This window comes from Lichenostomus cassidix, chromosome 2 (genome assembly GCF_008360975.1).
Source record: "Lichenostomus cassidix isolate B80296 chromosome 2, HeHo_3.0, whole genome shotgun sequence".
In the NCBI taxonomy this organism is placed as follows: domain Eukaryota; kingdom Metazoa; phylum Chordata; class Aves; order Passeriformes; family Meliphagidae; genus Lichenostomus; species Lichenostomus cassidix.
In genome coordinates, this window is record NC_139482.1 from 9,253,338 (window position 1) to 9,277,947 (window position 24,610).

General features: G+C 38.2%; 1 protein-coding gene across 4 annotated transcripts in view; it reads right to left on the minus strand.

Annotated features, from left to right (window-relative positions):
- Window positions 1–24,610, minus strand: part of ESYT2 (extended synaptotagmin 2) — a 77,486-nt gene that overhangs the window by 32,222 nt on the left and 20,654 nt on the right. For all 4 annotated transcript variants that reach the window (XM_085050291.1, XM_085050293.1, XM_085050292.1 and 1 more), the window contains exons 2-6: window positions 15,002–15,043; window positions 14,276–14,410; window positions 12,410–12,486; window positions 6,909–6,981; window positions 5,983–6,072 (exon numbers count right to left, since the gene is read on the minus strand). In XM_085050291.1, the coding sequence (XP_084906417.1) occupies window positions 5,983–6,072; window positions 6,909–6,981; window positions 12,410–12,486; window positions 14,276–14,410; window positions 15,002–15,043 (417 nt within the window). The remainder of the gene's footprint in view (window positions 1–5,982; window positions 6,073–6,908; window positions 6,982–12,409; window positions 12,487–14,275; window positions 14,411–15,001; window positions 15,044–24,610) is intronic.

The window sequence follows — 24,610 nt, forward strand, 5'->3', positions numbered from 1 at the left end:
CCTTGCAGATTTTTACTTTTTTTTTTTTACATTTGCCCACCACAGAGCTTCCTTTCCAGTTCTATCAGAAGCACCCAGCAATAACACACACCCTAATCTTAGTCTACAGGTATTAGGGAGAAACGGTGGTGGTTTTTTCCTTTTCTTTTGTTTTCAGTGTTCTATCTCCCCCTGCCATCACCCTGCCATTCCTTTCAATAAGGTTGTTTCAAGTCTGCACTTGATTTCCCAACAAAATCAGAACATCGAGATACACTGCTTGCAACAAGAGTTTTCCAAAAGGCAACACCAGTTCAGACAAAAAAAAAAAAAAAAAAATCCTTATGCCTGCAAAAGTAGAATTAGCACTGACAGCAGAAAAAGACACAGCAGACTGAGAAGAAAGGAGGCAAATTTCTTGATAGGCAGGAGAGAACCCCCAGCCATAGTCCAGCGAAACAACAAGGGTTTTTATTCTACATTTTGGGCACTGCCATGCCACGACTTGCTGGAAAAGATGACCCCCTAACTTGTGGTTCTGACAGAAGTTACAGCAGCGTTGCCATCCCAACTAACTGAAGAGCCCAATGGAGAAAAGGGGAGTAAACAAAAGCCTGCCAGCTGATGAATCTTTTATGAAGTACAAAATGGAAAAAATTTCCATATTTAAAAAATAGCTTAACAATATAATTTTCTTCTCTGTCACTGCTTTAAGCAATGCATAATTCTCTATTTTAGCTAAATTTAGGGAATGCCAGCTGGTTCTCTGCAACAGAACTAACAGGGCACTGGAAAAACTGTGTGCAGGATTTGTCACTATGTGAAATTCTGCCAGAAGCCAGAAATGATGGTGTCTGTCCACAACACATTGCAAGTGAGAGAGGTGATGTGCCTTGCAGAGACTCCTAGCAGCCAGCTCCCTGGACAGGAGCAGGATTCCAGACACCAGTTACACTTTCCAATGAAGTAGTCTGTGTGTCTTCTTACTCAAACCTCTTACAATTCTTCCTCTGCTCAGAGAACCGAAAACAAATTTTGTTATCTCCCTGAAAACCATGGAAGTCAAGTCTTACCAGAGCTCTGTACTGAGAACTAATGCAACACATCCATTGAAAGAGGTTAAAAAATAAAATTAAAAAATTAACCCCTGCAGCCTGTAAGAACAGACAGGCAAAAAACTGATGAGCATCTCTATACACACTGGGTGTTCTCAATACCCTGGAAGCAAAGGCATAAAGGGAAACAAAGGGAAAAATATGTACTGGAATGCTGGAATGTAGAATACACAGAGCCATAAATAAAGTTCACAGAAGCACAAAAGGCAGCCTCTAAACACTGCCAACCTTGTGGCTTGATTTGGCTGCCATAAGCACTACTAATTCTCAGAAGAGAAGCCACAGGGTATTTTAAAATGCTGATTAACAACTTCCTGCTAAACGAGTTACGGAAGCATAAGACTTTTGCAGGAAAAACTTTAGCTCTACTACAGGACATGATAATACAATTCCATGGGATAAGTTGTGATTCTTCTCAGGAGTGTATTACAGGGAGGGGACTAACATGCCCTCTTCTGTTACTTGTGAATGGTCAAACAGAGACATGGTAAAATTTAGTAGATGTCAGCAGAGCAAAGCACTTACAGTGCTGAAGTGCTGACGTTGTTGTAATAATTTAATACATAATGTTATCCAGTGTATCTCCCAGGAAATATATCATAAACTCAACCTCTCAAACAAGGCTTGACTACACAACACTACAGACAGTATTTGCTGTAGTAGGCCTACTGGATGCTATAGGAAACACAGTGTATCTCTGCATAGAAATTGGGTTTAAAAGTTTTTCAGTTGTAACTCTGAAGATTTAAGTGAGACAACTGCTAGAGAGATAAGATGTACAGTTGAGGGGGTAGAAGACAGAGCAGACAAGTTTTGGAGCTGAAGTCACCAGAAGAAGGATCACAGTTGACTTTACACAAATCCAGTGCACCTGCTGTTCTCCACAGTGGAAACTACTCACAGCTTCATTCAAGCCAATTCTCTCCACTTTCTCTACTCCTTCTCACCCTTCTACCAGTCTGTATTTTGGTTCACTCTGTCACACCAGTCTTGACACTCTCCTGACTTCAGTAAGCCAGCTCAGGCTGCTAAAATACATCTGAAGGACAGGAAACTGGGCACTTCTTGTAGTGTTTAATATCCTGCCAGCCTACCTCCCTTAGCCAGCTTCCTCCAGCAGCAGAAGTTTCAACACTGGTATAAGAGAGACAACAGCGTTGAATGGGAGGGCACAGGGAGAAAAAAATAAGGTACTGTAGAAACACCAACCGTGATGGCCCTTAAAACATCCCATAAGCTACCAAAAGCTGAAATCACTGAGAAAAATATAAGTTACAGCAAATTATAAATATGCTGAGTAGCAGCGCAAATCACTCACTTCATAAGCAACAAGACTAATTCTTAACAAATATTATTCTAACAGTAGCTGTGCATCAGAATTTATCCAGGTGTTCCACAAATCTGACAGTCTCTAATGTTCTAGAGGCATTCTATGCGTTCTAGATAACCACTTTGTTTATTTCCAGGAATTTCACTAGGACTCATTCTAGATGCAAGCACTCCCTTTTGAGCCAACTTTCATCAGTACTTATAATTTCGAAAGTCTCAGACAGCCAGTTTTCCAAAGGCAGACAATATTAAATGAATCTAAACCAATATCAAAATAGGACAGAAATAGGACAGAAACAATGTGTAAAGTGAGTAGAGGGAGAGTAATACTCAAGCCAGCAAGTGGAAGGCAAAACTGTGATTCTGACATTGAGGGCTTTGGAAGAGCTGCCCACTTTTCCTGGAAGACATCCTGTTTTCAAGCCATTGTTCTTTTTAGAACAATAGTATTTTCATGTGTTTGTTTTATTGGGAGGGTTTTGGCTTTTATAAAGAGAAAACGTTTGGGTTAGGACACAACCTCAATTTTAAATGTGCCATTGAACAAGCTTTTGAAAATTACCAACTTACACTACAGCTATAAGCCATATTAGCTTCTATACCTGAACCACAAATCAAAATATCTACGTACTGGTTTGTGCTAAAAGTAAAAAGATAACCAAAACTTTGAGAACCAAATATCTGGTATATATACATAATGTTAACACAATGAGAAGTATGCCAAGAACCTCACAAATCCTGACTTTATCTAGTGCTACCTTCTCTCTAGCATTGGATTTAAAAGACTACTTCAAACATCAGAATGCACATATTTCCCTGCCTTGAAATCTCCTATGTGTTTGGACATATTTTATAAGCTGATGCAACTTTTAGCACCTTCTTCACAATAATAACAGCATAATACAGTATCTAAAAAGTTTCATAAGATGTGAGAACTCTTGAAAGATCAAAAACTTCATGTATTACTCAGAAATATGAGACTGGTAAACTCATAGGCCATGTTGCCTTATATAGTCATTAAGTCCACCAAACAGATGATACAGAGCAAGAGGAATTGTTGCCAGTTACTTTAGACTGGAAAATATGAGAACAAAATCTATTGCTAGCTGCCAACTCATTCCTCTTCTGTTCTAACAAAAATATTTAAGAAAAGCTTTCCTTGGCTGCCACTAGAGAGCCACTTGCTCTCTAGTAAGAGGACAGAATTTGGTTCTTGCTATAATAAGCATTATTTTACATTTTTCTACAGAAGTCAAAAAAATAAACTCTGAGAAAACACACTGTGGTGGGGAGAGAAGTGTGCTTGGAAAAAGCTGAAGATTCATGTATAACTGTCAAAATTATGGGCTAACTTAGATTATTTTTGAACCATTCACCCTTAGCTTTGCTAGAAACTTGAGCACTATCTTAGTTTTTAAATGAAAGGAGGGGGAAGAACACTTTTAACAGTTCTGTAACTGACTACTTTTGGGGACAGCTTGACTTTTTTAATAGTCCAAGCTGATACTCCACTCTACCTCCCATGATTTTTTGTCCCACTAAGTCAACCAAATCCCTAATAAAGTGTAATGGGGGTAGGAGCAAAGACAAAATTGCCGTGGACAAAGTAGTTCCCCAACTTCAGAAACTGAGCACAACTGAGAGGTGTTTCATTTGCTACATTTTCAGCTGCTTCTCTCCAGTGCAAGTTGTCCTAGTTAGGCACTTTGCAGATGCATCACACTGAAGAGTGAATCAGGGACAGAAAGGACTGGGCACAGGTATGAGAATTAAAGTCTACTGGAGGGGGCTCTGGGAGTACCAGAAGGGGAAGGTTTGGATACATCCTACAGGAACACAATGCTGGGAAGCAGAGCAGTGCCAGGAACTGCTTCTGAGGATGCCTGCTGCTGATCTCTCCCTCCCTACCACGGCCAGCTTTCCAAGCTCTGCCACAGAAGGCACCAAAGAGCAACAGCTGCAGGAGGTACCCCAGGGGAGTGAGCCAGACATGCTGGGCCAGGTCATGGCTCCAGCACAGTGTGTCAGAATGGCTCTGCAGAAGGACTGCACAAAACAGAACTGAGAGAGACAACATAAACCACATCTAGAACATGGAGAAAGGTTATTCCTGTAGGAAAAAATAAAAAGCAAAGCCTCCATCCACACAGCCACACTTTTCTCCCTGCTCCTCCAAACCAGAATGTTTGCATTTAACTTGTTTATTGGATGGTCCCGGGAATGAGCTAGGCACTGTACTGAGTCTGGAAACTGTTTGGGAGAAGACTAAATAGCAAAATAATATCAGAGAGAATGCTAACAATTACACAGTGCAAAGCAGCATAAGACAGCATTCAATCCTTGTCAGGGCCATGTGCACTTTGTTAATATAAAGATTAACAGATGTTCTACACTCACAGCCCAGCCAGAAGGTAAAAATGAAGTGAAACTTAACCAGACACTTCCTAGCGTTTAGACTCACTTCAAAGAAATCTGTGAAAATCCAAATTTGGTTCATCCCAATGTACTTCCTCAACTATTTCCAAATAAGAGCAACTATGCTTTATCAGTTTTGCATTAACTAATTCACTTTTACAAAAACATTGGCTAGATCAGGCACAAAATATTCCCAAATTCTTGCATATTATACTAAGATTTAAGTCTCCATTCCTTCTACCCAAGCCCATATGGTTTCTCCCAACAGATTAAATAAGCCATATTAATAAGACACAAGTGACACAAGTTTTTTCTAGGTCATACATAAACACCCAAAACCATACCTATCTTTTCAACAAGCTAGCAAAAATTTATCATGGGACATTTGTTTCAAAAGAACTGCATTACAATATTGTGATTTATTTGAGGAAAATAACATACCTCCTAAAGCTGTTGAGGAATTCACTCTCACCCCCCCAAGATTTGTAAACTAGAACATATTTCCAGAATTTCAGACTGCTGATGAAACTAAGATTATCAATTTGAGATCCTTCCAAGCGTCTAAACCCATACACTTCTAATTGGTGACCTGCCAGTCTGGAACTGTTAAATCTTGACATTGTAAGTTTTAATGTTTAATTAGAACATATTCAACAAAAGCTTCCAATGTAAAATATACTTCCAAGTAAGAGATGGAAACAATTATTTTCTTTAAAGTAACCTATGTAGCATAAGAATTTCCATGTTCACAATCACAATTTCTATTACACTCTCTTATTGATACCTACTAAAAGCAGTATCAAACTTCGAATTGCAGAAACTGCCTCACACACACATACACAACATCAAAGAATTTCCTACCAGCCATTGTGCAATGTGTATTATGTTATCCTTTATCTTTTTATAAAAGATTAGTCGAAGTGCTGTGCCTAAAACTGAAAGAATTTGAGGGCTGTCCTCTTGTTTACACATGCCAGTCTGGCTGTATCATCTTCATACCAGCAAGACCTAGTTGGCTCACCTTTGTTTCACTATTATTCCTGCCTAAACATGCACTTTGGCCTAGCACATTCTCCAGTGGAATTATGTCACATTGGGTCATCAGCACTCTAAAAAAATTGGAAAGGGAGATAAAAGTACTTACAGGTTTCCTAAGGAAAAAAAGGGACAGTGCTCCAATTAGGGGCATGTCTCCAATTAGTGGTTCCAGGATAACCCTCATGGTGCCATGGATCTGTGGAAGGGGAAGAAAAAAAAGACAATGAAATTGACTTTAGTTCAAGTTTTAAGTAGATTTTTTTTGCTGGAAATGCTCATAGTTCTAATTCATTAAATATTTGCTTATGGAAGAATTTTATTTATTTTTATATATATATATATATATATTTAAAACTTTCTTTACATGCCATCCAAACCAAAAAATTTCCCACAAGCACTTAACAGCTAGGCTTAAAAATTTGTTCCATTCATCTGTATCATGCTGTCATGTTAGTGGTAATCTTCTAAAACTGTGAAGTAGATTATTTCTACAGCTCAGTGTAAACAAATGAGGCAGAAGCACAGTGGCATCCACAGGTACCAGAGCAAAAGCAGGCAAATGCTTATAGGTGTGTCAAGACACACACATGCAAAAGAGCTAATTTTCCTCCTTAGGGAGTAATCTGTTATCAGAAAGTTAAGGAAATCTCAGAAACAATATGAGAAGGCAAGACTACTAATAGTAATTTAACCTAAACCAGTAATTCCATCTAACGCTAAGATATTAAATGAAATAAAACGTTAAGCTCCGTGGTGCCTTTATGAACTGACACATCACACTGGCCGGATGTGAAGTTATGTCCAGCTTTTTATGTAGTAAATGTTATATTTTTAATAGTTCTACATCTCAAAAGGATTTATTCTTTTGTTAAGTCACGTTACCAAAATTATTATGCAATATCAATACTATTCAAATGGGAAAAAATATTAAACAACGAAACTTCAAAATTACTGTTTCTTTCTTAGAGATAATTTCATCAGAAAATAATGATTAAGTAATATGAAAGTCAAAAGAAGAAAAGTGAATTTCACCTGTATACTTTTCACACCAGCTCTGCAGAAGTATCTCTTGATCTCCAAATCAATTTCACAGTTTCCAACAAAACTAAACCAAAAAAGGAAATACACATTTCACTTTTGTGGACTAAATTGCAATGAACAGTTACTTCTGTTTTGCAGTATCATGACAACCTATTTTGTATCTCAGTGTATGCACAAAAAACGCATGCTGAAGTATTAGAATATAAAACAATGTCAAGTTTGCAAAAACATCCCCTTTAAACATCTCTGCTGTCACCAAAATCACTCAAATTAATACCTAGGTTTGCTACCATCTCCAGAAGGATGCATAACAGAAAACAAGCAAGGGGCCCTGCTTTTTGGAAATAATGGACACAGAAATCGTACTCCATTTCAGGAAAGCTCTCCACAATCTCATTGATAGTAAATGTACCCAAGTCTACTCTCAGCTAACATAACCATGAGAAGCACTAGACAGAGATGGCTGTTCAGCTAAAAATGAAACTTGTCTGAAATATTCATAGACCTGCAAAGCTAGTCGTATTTAGAATTTCAATAAGCTGGGCATGCTGAGCTGAATGATCCTCTAAGAAAGTTTTAAGCCAAAAGCAGTTGAGCCCTTTCTGAAAGGAGAGAAGGCAGGAAGCAAATTAGAGAATACATTAAAAACTATGCAAATTTTTCCCCGAACACTTCTTGCATCCCTCTTCTGTGGATGCAAAGTCAAGTGACTGAAATTTTCCAGATTCTGTCCTGTATTTCAGATCTGTAGAAGACGGCAAAAAGAAGTTCCATCTATTTTCCCCATGCTACAAGGCTACAAGATTATTTGCACACAACTCAGGCTTGGATTTTTAGCTGCTTTCCCTGAAGCTTCATGCAGGTCAAGCTCTGTACCAGCAGAGCTGAGAAACTTTTTTCCAAGAACTGATACTGCTGTGAGACACATCGGTTCTGAAAACAAGCAAATTTTGAGAATTCAGGAAGAAAGCTTGAGACTCTGATTTAGCAAGGGAATTGGTCAATGATTCTACAGATTGAGAGCTAAAAGCAAAACCCAGCAGGCTGAATAGCATGCTCCAGGTAGTGGGGGAGAGAAAGATGAGCTGGATGAGGACACTAGCTAAGGAGATAGAGTCTAGAACAGAAGGACAAATGAAATCTAAAGAGCTTTCTGAACAGGTTGCCCAGTTAAAAAAAAAATGGAAGAAGGAACCAAGTGGGATGGAGATGAGGCAGCTTAAAGCCAGACACTGCTGGAAGGAGGGGGAACTGTTTCCTCTGCAGGCCATACTGTTCCAGATTCTGCAGCTGAGCCCTGCTTTCTGCACATCAGTTCCTCAACCTGGCCTGTACAGTGAAACTCTGTTAGCCATGTTTGGGAGCATGAAGGAGTCTTATTACAAAAATGTTTGGGGAATTGTGTACAAAATGGAATTGCTCTCCTCATCGTCCATTCTAGGCTCAAGTCAACATAAAATAAATTACTCTCACAGTAAGAGCAGAACAGCAGGATTGCTCTTCCCTCCCCCTGAGCCTGATGGCCACAAGGTACTGTCAAAAGAAAACAGGTGAGAGTTGCTGCATTCCACATACACATTATCCAAATCATGTGTAGCCTCCTCTGCTCTGTGTGGGGTGGTGCTGTCTGTGGGATTTCAACAAATGCAAATCTTATCAATCCCTTAAACAGAAATAAACAATAATACCAAGGCTTTCCTGTAAACATCCAATGCTGGAATTTATTTTTGACTACTCAACAGATAACACAATGCAGAATGCCTTTTGTTCAATGGCCAGTTTGGGGAACTGGAAGACAACAACATGATGGGGTCTATGTCAAAGGAAGGTGACAGTTGCTTTCCTTGGAAAGAATGTAGTGTGACTGTACAGTTTAAAAATAGGTATATAACTTTTAATACACAATTTAAAACTATGTAATTTCTATTTTTAACCTATCTAACTATATATAGAGATAGTAGGGATATATATAAATACACTCCCACATATATATATATAATTGCATAACAACATGACACAGAGAAGCAAGGTCAATTAAAACCTGCAACTGAAACCTCAATCTCAGCACTCTGCAGCATCAGAACTATTTGTGTTATGAAGACCGGGAAGCAATATGCTTGTTTGAAAATCCATAACAACATGATGACAAACTGAAGTAAAAATAGCAACAAACTGCATTTGAGGGGACTAAGTCAACAACATTTAACTTTACAATAAAGCTAAATATGGTTTTATCCCTGAAGATATTTGGCTGGGTCCATTTACAGTCGATGCTTACACAATTCCACTGTCATACACCATATAACTTGAAAGCTCATTTAGTAAGCAAATTCTATACATTCAGATCATCATATCCCAGAAATATTTATGATCCCTTTAAGATACAGAACACTGAGATAGATTACAGTTTAATGAGGACACTCTTGTAAGAATATTAACAGCAGCTGCACTGAAGCAAAAGGGAAGTGCAATACACTGCATGTGGTCATTGCAGCCCATGGAAGATACCCAGAAGAAAAAAGAAGAGAAAAATAAAAGGTCAGGACAAAAATATTTCCTATATTACAGTGATATGTGGTTCTGTACACTGGACTATCTCAATTGTTTTCAGAAGGTATTTAGATCCTATTTTTACATCTGTCTTCTGCCAGTACCATGTAGTGAATTTCCTCATTCAAGTGTTCCATGTCTGAAAAAAATTGCCATGGGTCTAAATCTGCAGCCTAAAACTCTTTTAGTATATCGATGTTTTTGTGTCATGAGAGGCTAAAAAAACAGGCTATTAACAATTATTTCTTTAATCTCTCAGTCTTTTTTGCTTTCCTACAGTTCACACTTAAATTGACCAACTTTAGCTTGTTTTTTTGTTGATCCATAACCTTTAACTTTCCCCAACTATCTGCTACATTCATGCACTTTAGCAAACATACGATTTCTTTTTATTAACAATTTGTTTAGATTTTATCTTCATTTGCTCAAGTAGTTGAAATTTTTCCCTTGCCCATATTTGTCACCAAGAACTAGACATTTAAACTGTAACATGACTTTTGATAATTTTTTTTAACATGAACTCCACAGTAAGAGAAAGGTAAAACATTCCCTTCACAAATACGGTCATCAAACTGAACTTTTAAATACATTCTCCAGTAGCTATTCAAGCTACTTAGACTGAAGCTCTTAAATGGATCCTAGGTGATGCACAGAACCTGTTTTCAAGGGTTCTGAAAAATTTTCTGGATATTTTTCTCAATATACTTGCAGAAACAATAGAAACTAAACCAAAACACACTCCTTTTGCAATTAAAATTAAAAGCAGACCCAAAAGAAGAAAAAAAAAACCCTCAAGGATGAAGCAAAAAAATAGTCTAGTTTTGAAGAGACATTGTAACTACTTAAATGTACTATGGAAGGTCCAAAGCAAATGGACACACCCTACCACAAACAACTGACAGCAGAAAGGGCTACAAGAAGCCACAATAGTGAAACTGCAGGATAAAAAGGGATTCTTCAAAGAATTAATGCACTTTGAACAGAAAAAAAATTATAAATAAAGTAAAATCTTTCCTTCCTTCCCTCACCACACACCACCCAGGGCTTGGCTTCCTACAACTATTCTTATGAAGGCTTAGAGAGGTTGTTTTCTTTCTCTACTATATTTAGGGAGTAACTTTAAACTCAAAAATAAATTAAAATTATAACAAACTAATTTAACTGGAGATTAAAATCTACAGGGATAAGTTCTCCAAAGCATGGACTTTTCTCCAGCAGAAAGACTGTTCTTTATAATCTCACAAAACTGCAATGTGAGACATAATTTAAGGTTGGTATCTGTATTTAACTTTGTATCTAAATGTACCAAGAGACACTTATTCTTCCTGTTTCTACTGAGACAATCCCCATGATAAGACTCTCAGAAGATATATAAATCAAATTATTAAAAAAAACAAACAACATCAAACAGTAACAACTGATCCTGGGGACCGAGGGGGCCTCTCTGTCTTAAACTTGAATACCAAAAGCCTTTCAAAAAGAGCCCTATCCAAATGAGGTGCCAAGGACAAGTCTTAAATATGAAACAGGACTTCCTTTGATGATGGTTTTGTCTAAGCCTTTATTCCTAGAAGCTATGGTAGTCACTCCATAGCTCTCGTTTCCATTTTCTTCCTGGAAGCCTATGGCACTGGCAGTAGGAGCAGCCTGCTGGGCTCAACAGGAACCTAGGTGACCCAGCACTATTATTGTTATTTAAACCACTTCAAGGAATTTATTTCAGCCTTTTAAATTGGATTCTATTGCAGCTGTCTACCACTTCTCCAAGTAGGTTGCAATGAGACATATGGATAGATTTCCTTCAGGTCTATGTAACAGGACATTATGCCTGAAACTTTTTTACAAACCTACTGGCCTTTATACTTTTATCTACTTCAGGAGGATGAGCAGATATCAAAAAAAAAAAAAAAAAACCAAACGAAAACCAACAAACCAAACCAAACAAAAAAACCCAAGAAAACCCAAAAAAAATCCCAAAAAATCACCCTAGATTTACATCTTTCTGTATAAATAGTTCTGCTTTAAAGGAAATAAGTGGCCTTGGAAGACTTGTAATTTCTAATGCCTCAAAAACAGCTTCTCAAAAACAATTTCTATGGTCTGTCTGTGGTCAGACAAGATTGTTTTCCTGAGGGCTTATGTCTGAAGAGGTGAGGCTGCTCTCAGAGCTGCTGTCAAAATGGCAACAAAGAGAAAACTGAAGGAAATTTCTCCATTAGGGCTCTCACATTCATCCAGTGAAATAAATTCTCAAGAGTCAATCCTGCTCTATTTTGTCCAGCAACGCCAACCCCTGATTTGGACAGCTGTCTTTTTTGTACAGAAAGAAAGTGATTCAATTCAATAGAGACTGGGTTCTGCTCACACATGTAGCCCCACCTGCTCTGGAACCCAGGGAAGGAGAGTGTAGCATTTTCTCTTGTCACCCTGGGGCCTTCAGCAGAGACTTCAGCATAGCTGAGCTTTAGACAAATTGTTCCAAATTAAGAATAACCATATTCAAATTTTGGAAGTGACTCTGCAGCTGAGATGTCTGATGACCCTTCTGGCTACTGCCAGAGAAGCAGTGAGGAACACAGAAGGCTGCTCTTTGCTGGACTGTCAATGACTGACAATTTTGGCCTTTTCGTAACCTCCAAACAGGCAAAAGTAGTCACTGTAACACAGATCTGTGATGGTCAATTCTAAAAACATTGCTGGGTTCATTGACTGAACTTTGAAAAAACTCTGTAACTGAAAATTGTGTGGAGAATGATTTGGGTAAACGTAGGGTAGGCCTGTTCAGAAACCTGTATAAAAGAGTCATGATGAAAGGGCAAAGAAACCTGAAGCAATAGAGCACAGTCATTCTGGAATTTTACAATACACAGATTTACTCTGGTAAAGTAAGCACAAATACTTCTGCAGCATGAACCCCACTGTAATATGGTAATAAAGTTTACCTGATTTGAAGATCCAAAATGATCTGCCTTTTGTCCACATTTTCAGTGTACACTTTTACACCATTTATCCTCAGAGGCTGGAACAATGAAGCAAGTAAAAGTTGGATTCTTCTACAAAACTATATTAAACTCTAAACTTTAAAATAAAGGTGAATATAGGTCCATTCATGCCTGAGGTTAAGAATCTACTATAAACATTAAAAGGTGTGAAGTGAGGCTATCAGTTTAGTTGATATTCTTATTCCAAGGGTAAAAATTACCTTGGTGGGATCCACTTAACCACAATCCCAATGGCAATTACCCTGGGTATAGACCACTAAACTTCAAGATTTACAAAATACTTAATAATCAAGCTTTCCCCCTCCCCCACATAAACACCCAATTTCTCTGCACAGGTGTATGTCCAACACTCCCAAAACATTCTTTTCTGTTCAACTACAACAAGCTAAATTTAATACACATAACGGTAGTTGCCTTAAGTGGAACTTAGTGAGAATAGATGGAAAAGAATCCATAATTTCCACAAAAGGTTGTGCCAACCACGCTGTGTTCTCTCTCTCAATCATTGTGTTCACACTCTCCCTTTCTCCCTTCCTCACACAGAACTAACACATATCAATCACACACTCTCAAGAGTCAAATGTTCATCAAACACTAGGCAGGAGGGGATGACTAACAACCTCACTTTTGATTTTTTTTTTCCCCTGGAAAGATTGTCATATTTCTATTTACAGCTTTTTGATAATTTATGTAAAATCAAAATCTCACTGCTGTGTTGGGGCTGTGCAGCTCAATCAAGGCTGCAATAAAAAGTAAGAATAGCCATTTGTCTTGTCCAAGATTACTCAATCCAGTTGCAGAACAATACAGAGATGTGGGAGCTCATCTAAAACCTACTTTAAATTAGTATGACTTAAAAAGAACGCTACAGTCTGTAATACAAATATACCTAGTGCAGGACACAGACCCTGTGTAAAAGGATTTACAATTAAATAAAAAAATAATTTAAAAACCCAACACACAAAAGGTGCAGTAAAGTATAACAAACTAGTCTACATGAAATAGAGCCACAAAGCAAGAAAAACAATTCCCTTCTATCACACCTGAAAACTAATTTCAGGTTTCCTAACATTTAGGGGTGTGTGGAGGTGTTGATTTTTAAATCCTTACTTAAAATTCCATTTATGACAAGCAATAGAAACACAAAAGACATCTTCAAACAAAAGCTGTTAAACTGTATCTTAACAGCAGTAAAAGTTCTGCTTGATGCAGGGAAAATGAAGTAGTGCTGAACTTATTGCAAGCAGAGGGAACTCAGCTTGCACTGGTCAGGCTCAGCTGCAGGCATGTGAGATCCCTTCTGTCATGGGATGGAGGAGAAGACACACATCTGCATGCTCCTTGATCCTGTGCTATGTGCAGTCCTTTGGAAAGCCAAGCCAGCAGCCTTGTCACTGACCTCACACATAACATGATTAAAAGTGCATCTGTTACAAGAAAACTGAATTTGGATCACGTGGCAGAGGGATGACTTCCCAGAGTTACTTTTGCCTGCTCACTTAACATAAAACATTACATGAACAATATTCAAATCACATTGTTGTGAGTTCTTCAAGTGACAAGGCATTACTATACTTGGAGTCTTCTCCAAATTTTCAGTCAGGTTTCTGAAGCACAGATCCCAGGAAATATAATAAATCCTCGGCTAAAAAAACCCACAAATTTTTATTTTAATATTACAACAGAAAGCAGAATCAGGCTTATGATCAAGTGTTGCTGAGCAATATTTCTGCATAGATTTGAACAGGCTACATGAAAATGACATGTAAAACATGGTCTCTTAAAAAAATTTCCCCAGACACTGACCTGATGACCAATATCAATCTTTGTAAAACTGAAGGTACTGAGGTGGTTGTTTGCTCCTCTTACTGCTGGTTCTATGGTCTCTCGGAAGAGTTTCTCAATGAATTGACAAATAAAAGGCCACATCTGTTTTACAGTCTAAGGAGAAAAAAAAATCTACATGGAAGTACAGTTCTTAAATACATGCATAAGTTATAAATGTAGAAAAATCAGTATTTTACTGCATCTGAATTTTCTGATATCTGAAAACTCTAGGGTTTTTTTTCTTACTATTTTCTAATTAACCTGTGTACTTCTATGCTCTCTGAATGAAACACAGTTTTGAAAAAGCAAGCTACATAGATTTATATCTTAGATTATCACACACAGATCAAAACTGCAAGTTTCATTTATTTTTAGATTGCAGGTTAGGAACCTACTGTAACTGGAAAGTATCCCAGACAAGTAGAAAATTAAAGACTCTGTTTACAGCTGCTATGACTTCCACACAATTATAGCTGTCATGACTGTAACGCCACCTAAAATCATTTATAAAATTCACAATTTCAGGACCATGAAACTAAGTTTAATCTTTCTTGTGACTATCTGGATCAGCAACCAGAAACTCCAGGTCTATAATGCATACATGAAGTTAAAACTACTCTGTTCTCAGATTCTTGTCTCACCTTTTATTTTAATCTCAGCTTTCCTTCCTTCCCCTTCCCCTTTATAAGCAATGCTTCCCCTTACCTTGTTGAGCCATTCTGCTCTTTCTGTGTCTGGAAAATGGACCTAAAAAAACAAACCAAAACACAAAACAAAAAATTAATACAAACATGAACCACCTTTTTGTTAATTGTGTCCAGTCATTTATAATACCAGAAAGCTTAGGGATATCCCTAGACAGTACGCAACATATTGAACAGTTATCATTCTTGACAAGAGAATTAGCATACAAGCACATTAAAATATGAACTCATTTCTGAACTACATAAATGTATGCTGGGACTTGTTTCTAATAGTAGCATCTGGAATAAAGTATTGCTGTAACACCATAAACAAATTTGAAAACAAGCACAGCCAACACAGCTTGTGTCAACCAATGTTAACATGACACATGTGACTGCCTGAGTTCTGACTGCATTTCTACTTCCTTTCATTCATGCCAAATCTTTTTAAAGATCAATAAATCGTGGCTATAAATATTTAATCAGTGGAGTTGAAGCTCAGGAATATGGATTTAAGTTTGGTCAAAAGCCCTTTGAAAGACATTTCTAGGGGTTTCTTTTCTTAAACCACTGCAGAAACCAGTCAGAGACAGTGTGACAGTTTACACACAGGACAGCAAGTACCCATGGCTATAGGAAAACATCAGTTAAAGGCTGGAAGAACAGCAGTTTTCCAGACACAGAAGGAGAGCAGTTAGCAGCTTTATATTTTACACATACACACAAAAAACCCAACCAGAAAGCACCACCAAACAAGAATAAAGTCCTGAAAAAGCAGAGCTAACAAGCATTTCTTTAGAAACTCACAGGCTGTAGAACAAGATGCAGATCACACTTCCCAAACACAAAGAGCCTTTGAACACACTAAAAAACCATGACCTACATATAGTGACTTTCGTGAAGCAATGTCTCTACTTAACCGAATTGTGAAGTCTTAATCTCTTCATAGCATAACAGATTGTACCACTGGCTTCAACAGCAGTTATTTTTATTATGCATATCCCAGATGTCAAGTCAGTGACAGACCTACTCTTTAAACTGTATTTTCAACAAAACAAATTTCAACAAGACTGTATTTTCAACATTAACGATTTTTTTTCAGTTTTTATTCAGTTCTTGCATTAACATATTCTTCATATACTCAGTCCACCCTCAGAGCAGTCAATTTCTTTAAGCCTCCATGTTTTAGCTATGCTGGAGGATTGCCCCTGAAGCATAATCAGTAATGCCATTTATTTCTCCAGTCTGTTTCTTTTTCAACATTCCCATGGCCATAAGAAAGGTAAGCCCTATGCTTCTACAGGTTCTTGAAGAATTAGAAATGCTGCTGTCTTCCACTGTCAAGAGGCTCTCGGCATCTTTTTCAAAACACATTTTTCAAGTATATCACATACCTCTCAAAACCATTATAAGTGGTGCAAAAATGATCTGTTTGACTGTAAAAAAATTCAGTAGGGTTTATTTTACTAATTAAGTTTAAAGAATAGAATTATTCAGACAAAAAATTTGGGAACCATGTTATTTTATTTATTTGGAATTAATTTCCTAGAAAATGATGCTGGGTAGAACATCAGAACTCTGTACTTAGAGGGTAGGGGGATTGTTTGCTTTTTGAAAACAAAGAATACCTGATTTTTTTTTTTACATATGCACACAAGCGGTTACAAGTATTTACATGGATTTACAGCTGAACAGTTTACCCTCAGTTTTTGTCTTGCAGGGTTCTCAAGCTGCTCCTAATGGTCAAAAAGTTAAAGGAACAGAAAGAATGAACAGTTAACCTCAATGCTAATAAACAACATTTTGATCTTTCAACTAAAATATTTGCTTTCTAAATCTGCAAACAGAAAAGGTGCCAATTCTCAGTAATGACTTGTGCATGATGTAGGATCAACATGTTTCATTCTGATTTTCTTAGAAGAGCGATCAGTGATGTTCAATTTCACTGTGAGAGCTGCAGAGCTGTTCCACATGGGGAGAATCCAAGAGGGAATTGTCAGCTACCTGCTACACCACTTGGACAAGCACAAGTCTCTGTGGCTGGAAGGGATTCCCCCATTGGTACTGGGGCAGCTGGCAGAAGTGCTCACAGAGCCACTTCCCCACCATTTACCAGCAGTCCTGGTTAACTGGGGAGGTCCCAGGTGACTGGAGGTCAGCAAATGTAGCCCCATCCACAAGGGCCTGGGGAACTACAGGCCTGTCACTCTGACCTTGGTGCCAGCAAAGGTCATGGAGCTGATCTCTACTTAGTGGATGAGGGAAAGGCTGTGGATGTTATTGAAGCCTTTGACATGTTTTCCTGCAGCATTCTCCTGCAGAAACTGGTTGTTCATGGTTTGGACTGGTGTACAATTAGTTGGGTAAAAAACCGGCAGGATGGTCAGGCCCAGAGAGTGGGGTACAGAGTTAGATCCATGGCTGTAACTCTGGGCAATCACAAGAGTGTTCCACAGGGCTCAGTGCTGGGGACGCTACTGTTTAGTGTCATTATCAATGATCTGAATGAAGGGGTTGATGGCACCCTCAGTCAGTTTGCAGATGATACCAAGTTGGGTGAGAGTGTTGATCTTCTGCAGGGCAGGAAGGTTCTGCAGAGGGATCTGACAGGCTGAATGGATAGGCTGAGGCCAGTTGTGTGAGGTTCAACAAGACTAAGTTCTGGGTCCTGCATTTGGGTCACAACTACCCAGGCAGTGCTACAGGCTGGGGACAGGCTGGAAAGAGGCTCTGCAGGAAAGGACCTGGGAGTGCTGATCAACAGCAGCTGAACATGAGCCAGCTGAGCCCAGGTGACCAGGAAGGCCAGTGACATCCTGTGCTGTATCAGCAATAGTGTGGCCAGCAGGACCAGGGCAGTGATTGTCCTCCTGTACTGGGCACTGGTGAGGCTGCACCTGGAATCCTGTGTCCCGTTCTGGGCTCCTCAGTACGAGAAGGACACTGAGGTGCTGGTGTGTGCCCAGAGAAGGACAGTGGAGCTGGGAAAGAGTCTGGAGCTCAAGTCTTAGCAGGAGCACTTGAGGGAGTTGGGTTTGTTCAGACTGGAGTAAAGGAAACTCAGAGGACACCTTACTGCTTCCTACAACTACCTGAAAGGAGGCTGTAGCCAGGTGAGACTTGCTCTGTTCTCCCAAGCAGAAAAGAGAAAGGATAAGAGGAAACAGCCTCAAGTTGCACCAGGGAGGTTTAGAATGGATACAAAGATTTATTTTTTTCATGAGAAGGGTTGTCAAGCATTGGAATAGGCTGCCTAGGGAAGCGGTAGAGCCACCATCCCTGGATGTGTTAAAAAAACCTTGCAGCTGCAGCATTTAGGGACATAGTTTAGTGGTGGATCTGGCAGTGTCAGATTACTAGTTGGACTCTATGATCTTAGTGGTCTTTTCCTAAATTCTATGATTCTAGAGCCATTGCAATGAAGAGCAACAAGATAAAAGAAATAAAGACAACAAATTAAACACACAGATGAGGAAAGGAAGAGAAAATTCATGGAAATACCAAAAGCAAACCTGTCTGCTTGTGAGTAATGTAGCAAGATGTAACAGTTGTCATGTTCACAACTCATTTTTAGTCTTCTGTACAAGTATCCAGTTGACATTCAACAGAAGAGACACACTAGACTGAGAGGCTTCCCACGCTAAATATAACCTCAGCCCTGATGAAATTCACCTTCCTCCAAAGGGTGATCCAACTTCCCAGATTCAGAGAAGCAACTCCCTAAGGCACAGGCCACGTTCCCTGTACCATGCACACAGCTGACATGCAGTACATCTGTGTGGAATGAGGAAAAGAGGTTGCATTTCTCTCACACCTATCAAGCACTCTTCACATTCAGTCCCAAATTATGCAGAAACACTTGAGGAAACAAGTAAGAGGCCACAGATACTAATATCTACCCATATATGCTAATTTATTAATTTTTGATTTTATCTACTCTACAGCCTTTATTAAGACCTTGTTTAACAGGACATGGTTCTTAATTTTTCCACAGATTTAAAAATTACTTGTCCTTTAGGGTGCCACACCTATCACGCTCCTACAGTTATGTGAGTTGGTACTAAGCCAGCTCCTTAATTATGTAAGCCCAGTTTACTCCTGCAGTTGCATGTGATAATAGGCAACAAATCACAGTATCTTCCATTCCTGCTTTTCATCCCTTTTCCATTCTTGCTTTTCTGCTCACTCACTCCACTTTTAATATACTTCAGTTTGGTGTCTGCTCTGACATTCAAAACAGAGAGCAGAGAACCTTACATTTTCAAGACTGAAATTTTCAGTCAAGCCAACCTTGAATCAAAAGCTGAGCTTTGCTTAATCTTTAGATGCTCCAAACCCAGGTTGTCTGAAAACAAAGAATAAAATATTTATCAAGCTACTAATCCAAATGGTTTTTAGCCTGCTATATGAGACCACAATATTAAGTGGCAAAATTATGTTTTGCTTTAAGAGTTTCTGACTCCAAACACAATCTTATGCATAGACAAGTGGAGGAAGCCTGAGGGATGGAAGTTGGTCCACTGCATCAGCCAGGACTGACACAAGAGCATTGAAGCAACTGCACAAACATTTTATGGCCAGAAGCAAGAATCAGACTAGCTGATGTGCAAATTTGTTAATTCTTGTATAAAAATCTATTGACAAGCACAAGAGAAAGAGACAGATATCAATATTTCAGCAAAGACAGTTAAAGACTAAAACCATTTTCCTCTTGGCTTCTGTTAGTAAATTGCTCATGAAGGTTTGGCAAGTACTGTGTCATTTGAACCACTTGGTGTAGGAATTTATTATTCAAAGGAAAGTGTAACAAGAGAGAACTGTTGCAAGAAATTCCCTAACAACCATGTTCAACACCAAAAATCATAATATTACATGCTGCAGGAAAGTTCTATTATTAAAAATTATCTTGCAAAATACTTGGAAGTGCTCAAAAAATGCGTTTCTGCACATTAAAAAGACATGATTTGGCTTTCCCACACAACTGCTTGTGCTCAGCTCTAAACAATTTTCATATTTACTTCCTATTTCTGATATGCACATATCCTGCACTTTTAGAAACTCAATTTGAAACACAGAATTTTTTGTAATGATCAATAAAACACCAGAAAGAGCCCAGGGAAGGCAGTTCCTTGTTCTGTCCTGGAAGATAACAAAAGAAAAAAGGGACAAAAGAAAACTTCAAACAATAACAGTAATAACAGCAGAAATGTTTCTTAACCACAGGTATTTTTCAAACTCTCTACATACACTCTTCATAGTGACTAAATTGACTCCATTTTCAGGCCAGACTATCTTTCTAAGGAAACAAGGCTAAACACAGAATAATAACTAATGCCATGGACTAAGGATTGGTGTGAAATTTTGAAAAGTCAAATAGCAATTACCAATAGTAAACAAGCTTCAAAGCACAAATAATAATACTAATGCCTTAAATGTAATTCTTAATTCACATAAAGGAAGCAACTATTGACATGAAATTCAGATGGAAAGACAAGACAACACCCTTCTGTAAGTAATGGTGACTTGCTCTCATCACAAGTTACAGGTACTATTAATCTACTTTAAAATATAAATTTTATAATGGCTGTTATTATTTACTGATACCCTCAGGTAAAACATTTTTCTTTTAAAAACTATCTTTGTAAACTTTCTCCATCCTTAAAGGTATTTATCAGATAAACAGATGGTAAATATAATAATTTATCAAATTGTTGTATTTACCATCTATTCAATGGTTATGATTAACACACAAGTCCTAAATATTCTTTACATAAACAAAAAAAACCAGCACCTACACTGAAAGTACAAAACTACAGGTATTGATCAGAGCATTCCAAAAAATGAAAACTGTATTTGCTACAAACCAACCACTTTCTCATGAATTGTGTATTACAGCAATGTAAGAAAAAGAAGCAATAAAAGCGGATTAGATTTAAACAAACAAAAAACAAAAACAAAACAAAAAAAACACCCCAACAACAACAAATAAAAAGCCCCAAAATAATGCCCAAAATGTTGGGGGATTTTTACATTCAAGGATTAGAGGTAAGAAATGCAATGCTCTCAGGCACATGGTGTGATTCTTGGGGTGTCCTGCATAGGGCCAGGAGTTGGACTTGATGATCCTGATGAGTCAATTCCAACTCAGCATATTCTACATTAAAAACAATGTCTTATCATAGCTATGTTTAACAGATACTTATCTGAGTCAGCATAACTTAACTTATGCTTAGTTCCTTCATTTGCACTGATTATTTGTTGCTCCAGATGTAAATCTTAAAGAAACTATACCAGTCACTTTAAGGTCACACAATATAATCCAGTTTCTTGATATAGTTACAATGCAGCAAAGTATTAAACAGTTTTCCAGCTATTTCACAAATATCTCTTCTATTAGATACTACTCCCTTCTGCTTATTTTAGAAAGCTAAAATTACATACAAAAATCCTCCTCTCTATCGAAAGTACATTTGTCTAGTTTAAATGTAAAAATGTATATGGGTATCACAATAAATCTTCATAGTCTCTTCATCCATAATCACTGGATAGGGAGACCACACCACAGAAGGAAACTCAGGACAAAAGCCCAAATTAGGTGCTCTAAACCTTCTAAATGTACAGCATAAGCAGTTATTTAACCATTAAGCCTAAAGCCAGGTGGTGTGGCAAAAAATCCAAAGCACACTAAAATTAAATTTCCCTTTGGATTATAGCTGACAGTTCAATTTGTCTAAACTCACTGCACTTGTAACTCAAAAAGGCCAGAGAAATTTAGTAAAAGAAGAATCCCAGCATGGATAGAATAAATCATGTCATACAGTGATATTCAAGCTCAATTTAACAGCTATTTGCTCCAGAGTTTTCCAGTTGGTCAGGCAGGCTGGCCTAAGGACATTTTAGGTAAAACAGAGCTGAGCAGGGCTAATAGCTCAATCCCATGTATTCCAGCCAGCAAACCCCTCTCCCGCTCTCTGAGGAAACAAGGAGCAGCAATAGGTGAACTATTTGTTCTTTTCCACAGAGGAACTGACCCAGAGTCTTCTGCTACTTGACACAACCTGAAGAGGCTTTTCAAACACAACTGGGCAGACAAGCACTCCTTTCTGAAAGGAGGTAAAGAAGGGAGGCTGGGCGGGAAAGCAGAGCAGCCAGGCTGTCTCCTGTCACTTGAGCAATTCACCTCCAGGGTTAGCCAAGCAATTTTCCTAACTTCTATCAATACCAGAAATACCCCAGCTTTCTCCTCTTCTAAATAACAAGAAAATCCCCAAAATATTTACTGCTGCAGAACTGCAGCATTCAGTACTTCCGAAAGAGAAGGTTAAATGCTAATAATGAGGTTTCCTCAAAAGTCCTGTAGACCCTTGCTACTAAACTAACAAACAACTGCTATTTCCATTACTTCTGGAAATCTGATTCAGTTTCTGTTTAGCATGCCTTGGGGTGAATTTTGTGTTTGCCGTTTTAAATATATTAAAATGATTAGCCTTTGCACAGCAAAATTCATGCTCAGGACTACAAATGCAGGGTGTTTCCAGTATGAGGATTAGGCCAGGACTCCTGAAACAGTTTCCCCAAAGAATCATTACAGATGAGCTGCATGTGCCATGTATTTCAACAGAAACATCTGAGAGGTCCAAAAGCAGGCTGAATATAGAAAATCAGTTTTGTCAAACACATTATTTATGTCCATAGGGTACTTTGCAAATAAGAAAGACCCATATAAACATATAACAATAAGACCCATATAAATCGGTAGCAACTAACCTAAAAGTGTTACAAAATAAGCAGTACAGGTTTTGACAGTAATTGCCCATTAACAAACAAACAAACAAACAAACAATGTTTTTAAAAAAATTAAACATCAGAGAATCAATGCCCCTCCACACAGAGAGCCCACACACTCAGAGTAAGATACAGAGATAAAGGATGTGGGGAAGGGCCCTGGAGTTTTTGCCATGGCTCTATGATCGTGATAAACCCTCAAAATAAAATGGAAATATTGGAAAAACTGGAGACATACTCAAATGAAAGAAACAGCTGTAATACCAAGCAAGGATAAGGACTGTATTTATTTATAAACTGGAACATAAGCCATGTAAGTGCTTGGACAACACATTGGAAAACAAAATAAACCTTTATGAAAGAAGCAATTACATGCCCTTTGAATCAGATTTGCACCTATAAGACAAGAGTGGTATTAGAAACACATACTTGGAATCCCACCAAATGTTCCCAAAACACTCTACCAGCATAAACACTGTCACCCCATGTGAGCTGCCTCTATCAGTTCAAGTCCTGTGAGGTGCCACAAGAAACTACAGACAGCTGTTCAGCACGAGTTTTCCAGGGTGATCTCTGTACTCCCTGCTGGCCAGAGCTATCTGCTTTAGTCACTGTGAGCATCAAGGTGAAAAGAAATTCCTTCAATAACACAGCAATTAAACACAAAACAAGCTGGTGCTTGGAGAAACTGAAACAAACATCTTTTCAACACCTTCAAGGTTCAATGCTAACACAGGAAAGCTACCACTACAATGCAATTCATGCACCTCAAGTAATAAAACTGAGATCCTTTATAAGACATAGAAAGTTTTATTTCCTTGCAGCCTTCTGTTACCTCTGTTCCTCTTCCCTTCTTAAAGGTCTAATGAAAGGCCTAATATACTGTGTAGCTCTAACTTGGAATAAATAGAAGTTCACATAGACAGGACATTTCAGCATCCTGGTATAGCCTGAAGGACGTATTTCTCAATATATATTAATAGGTACCAGATCTGGGAGACAAGAAGCATATAGGCTGCATCTTGTAAAGGCAGGCTAAACTAGCACAAACCAGGCCTTCCTAAAATGCTGCCAAACCATTGCCCATACACACTCCCTTTGAACCTCACTAGAGCCCAAACTCCACAGAGATCCCAAATCCACCCTTTCTGCTGCACTAAAATTAAACCATACAGTTAATTCAAAATATAAAATGCTTTTTGCACAATTAAACAATAACCATAAATGTACCTATATTTCTCATTTAAACAATACAAACATGCTACTTTGCTAAGATTATTTTAAAAAATGTATTATATATTAAATACATGTACAGGACTGTACTTGAGAGAGTTGTCCCTCTGTTTTCCTTCTCATTGCAGAATTCATTGAAACAGCATTTAGAAAATTAACAATGCTCCAATTTTTGCTAGCAGCCCAGCAAACACCTGATCATCTTATAGTTTTGGCAGCTGAGGATTCAGAATCCATCCTTATGCAGCCCTGCAACACCACAGAAATATTCTCACCTGGACATTCTCCCCAGTTTCTATAGCAAACAATGTCTTTGGCAATGCAAAATAGTGCTGTATTTGCAAAAGAGAAACCCTGCCTAAAAAGATGCTCCAGAGCTCTGATGTGACTGAAAAAACATCCCAGAAGTAAGTCCTGCAATTCAAAAATGAAGGATGCTGAGCCATTTCAAAGCACAGCAGTTTCATTTTTTCATGCATATCTTTCACTTCAACATCTATTAAATATGCTTCACTCACAGTGGCAATGAGACTTGTCAAGAACTCCATTACTTTTCAGTAATTTGACTCACCAATACCAAAACTAGATAAAATTTGCCTAAGTGCTGCTATTT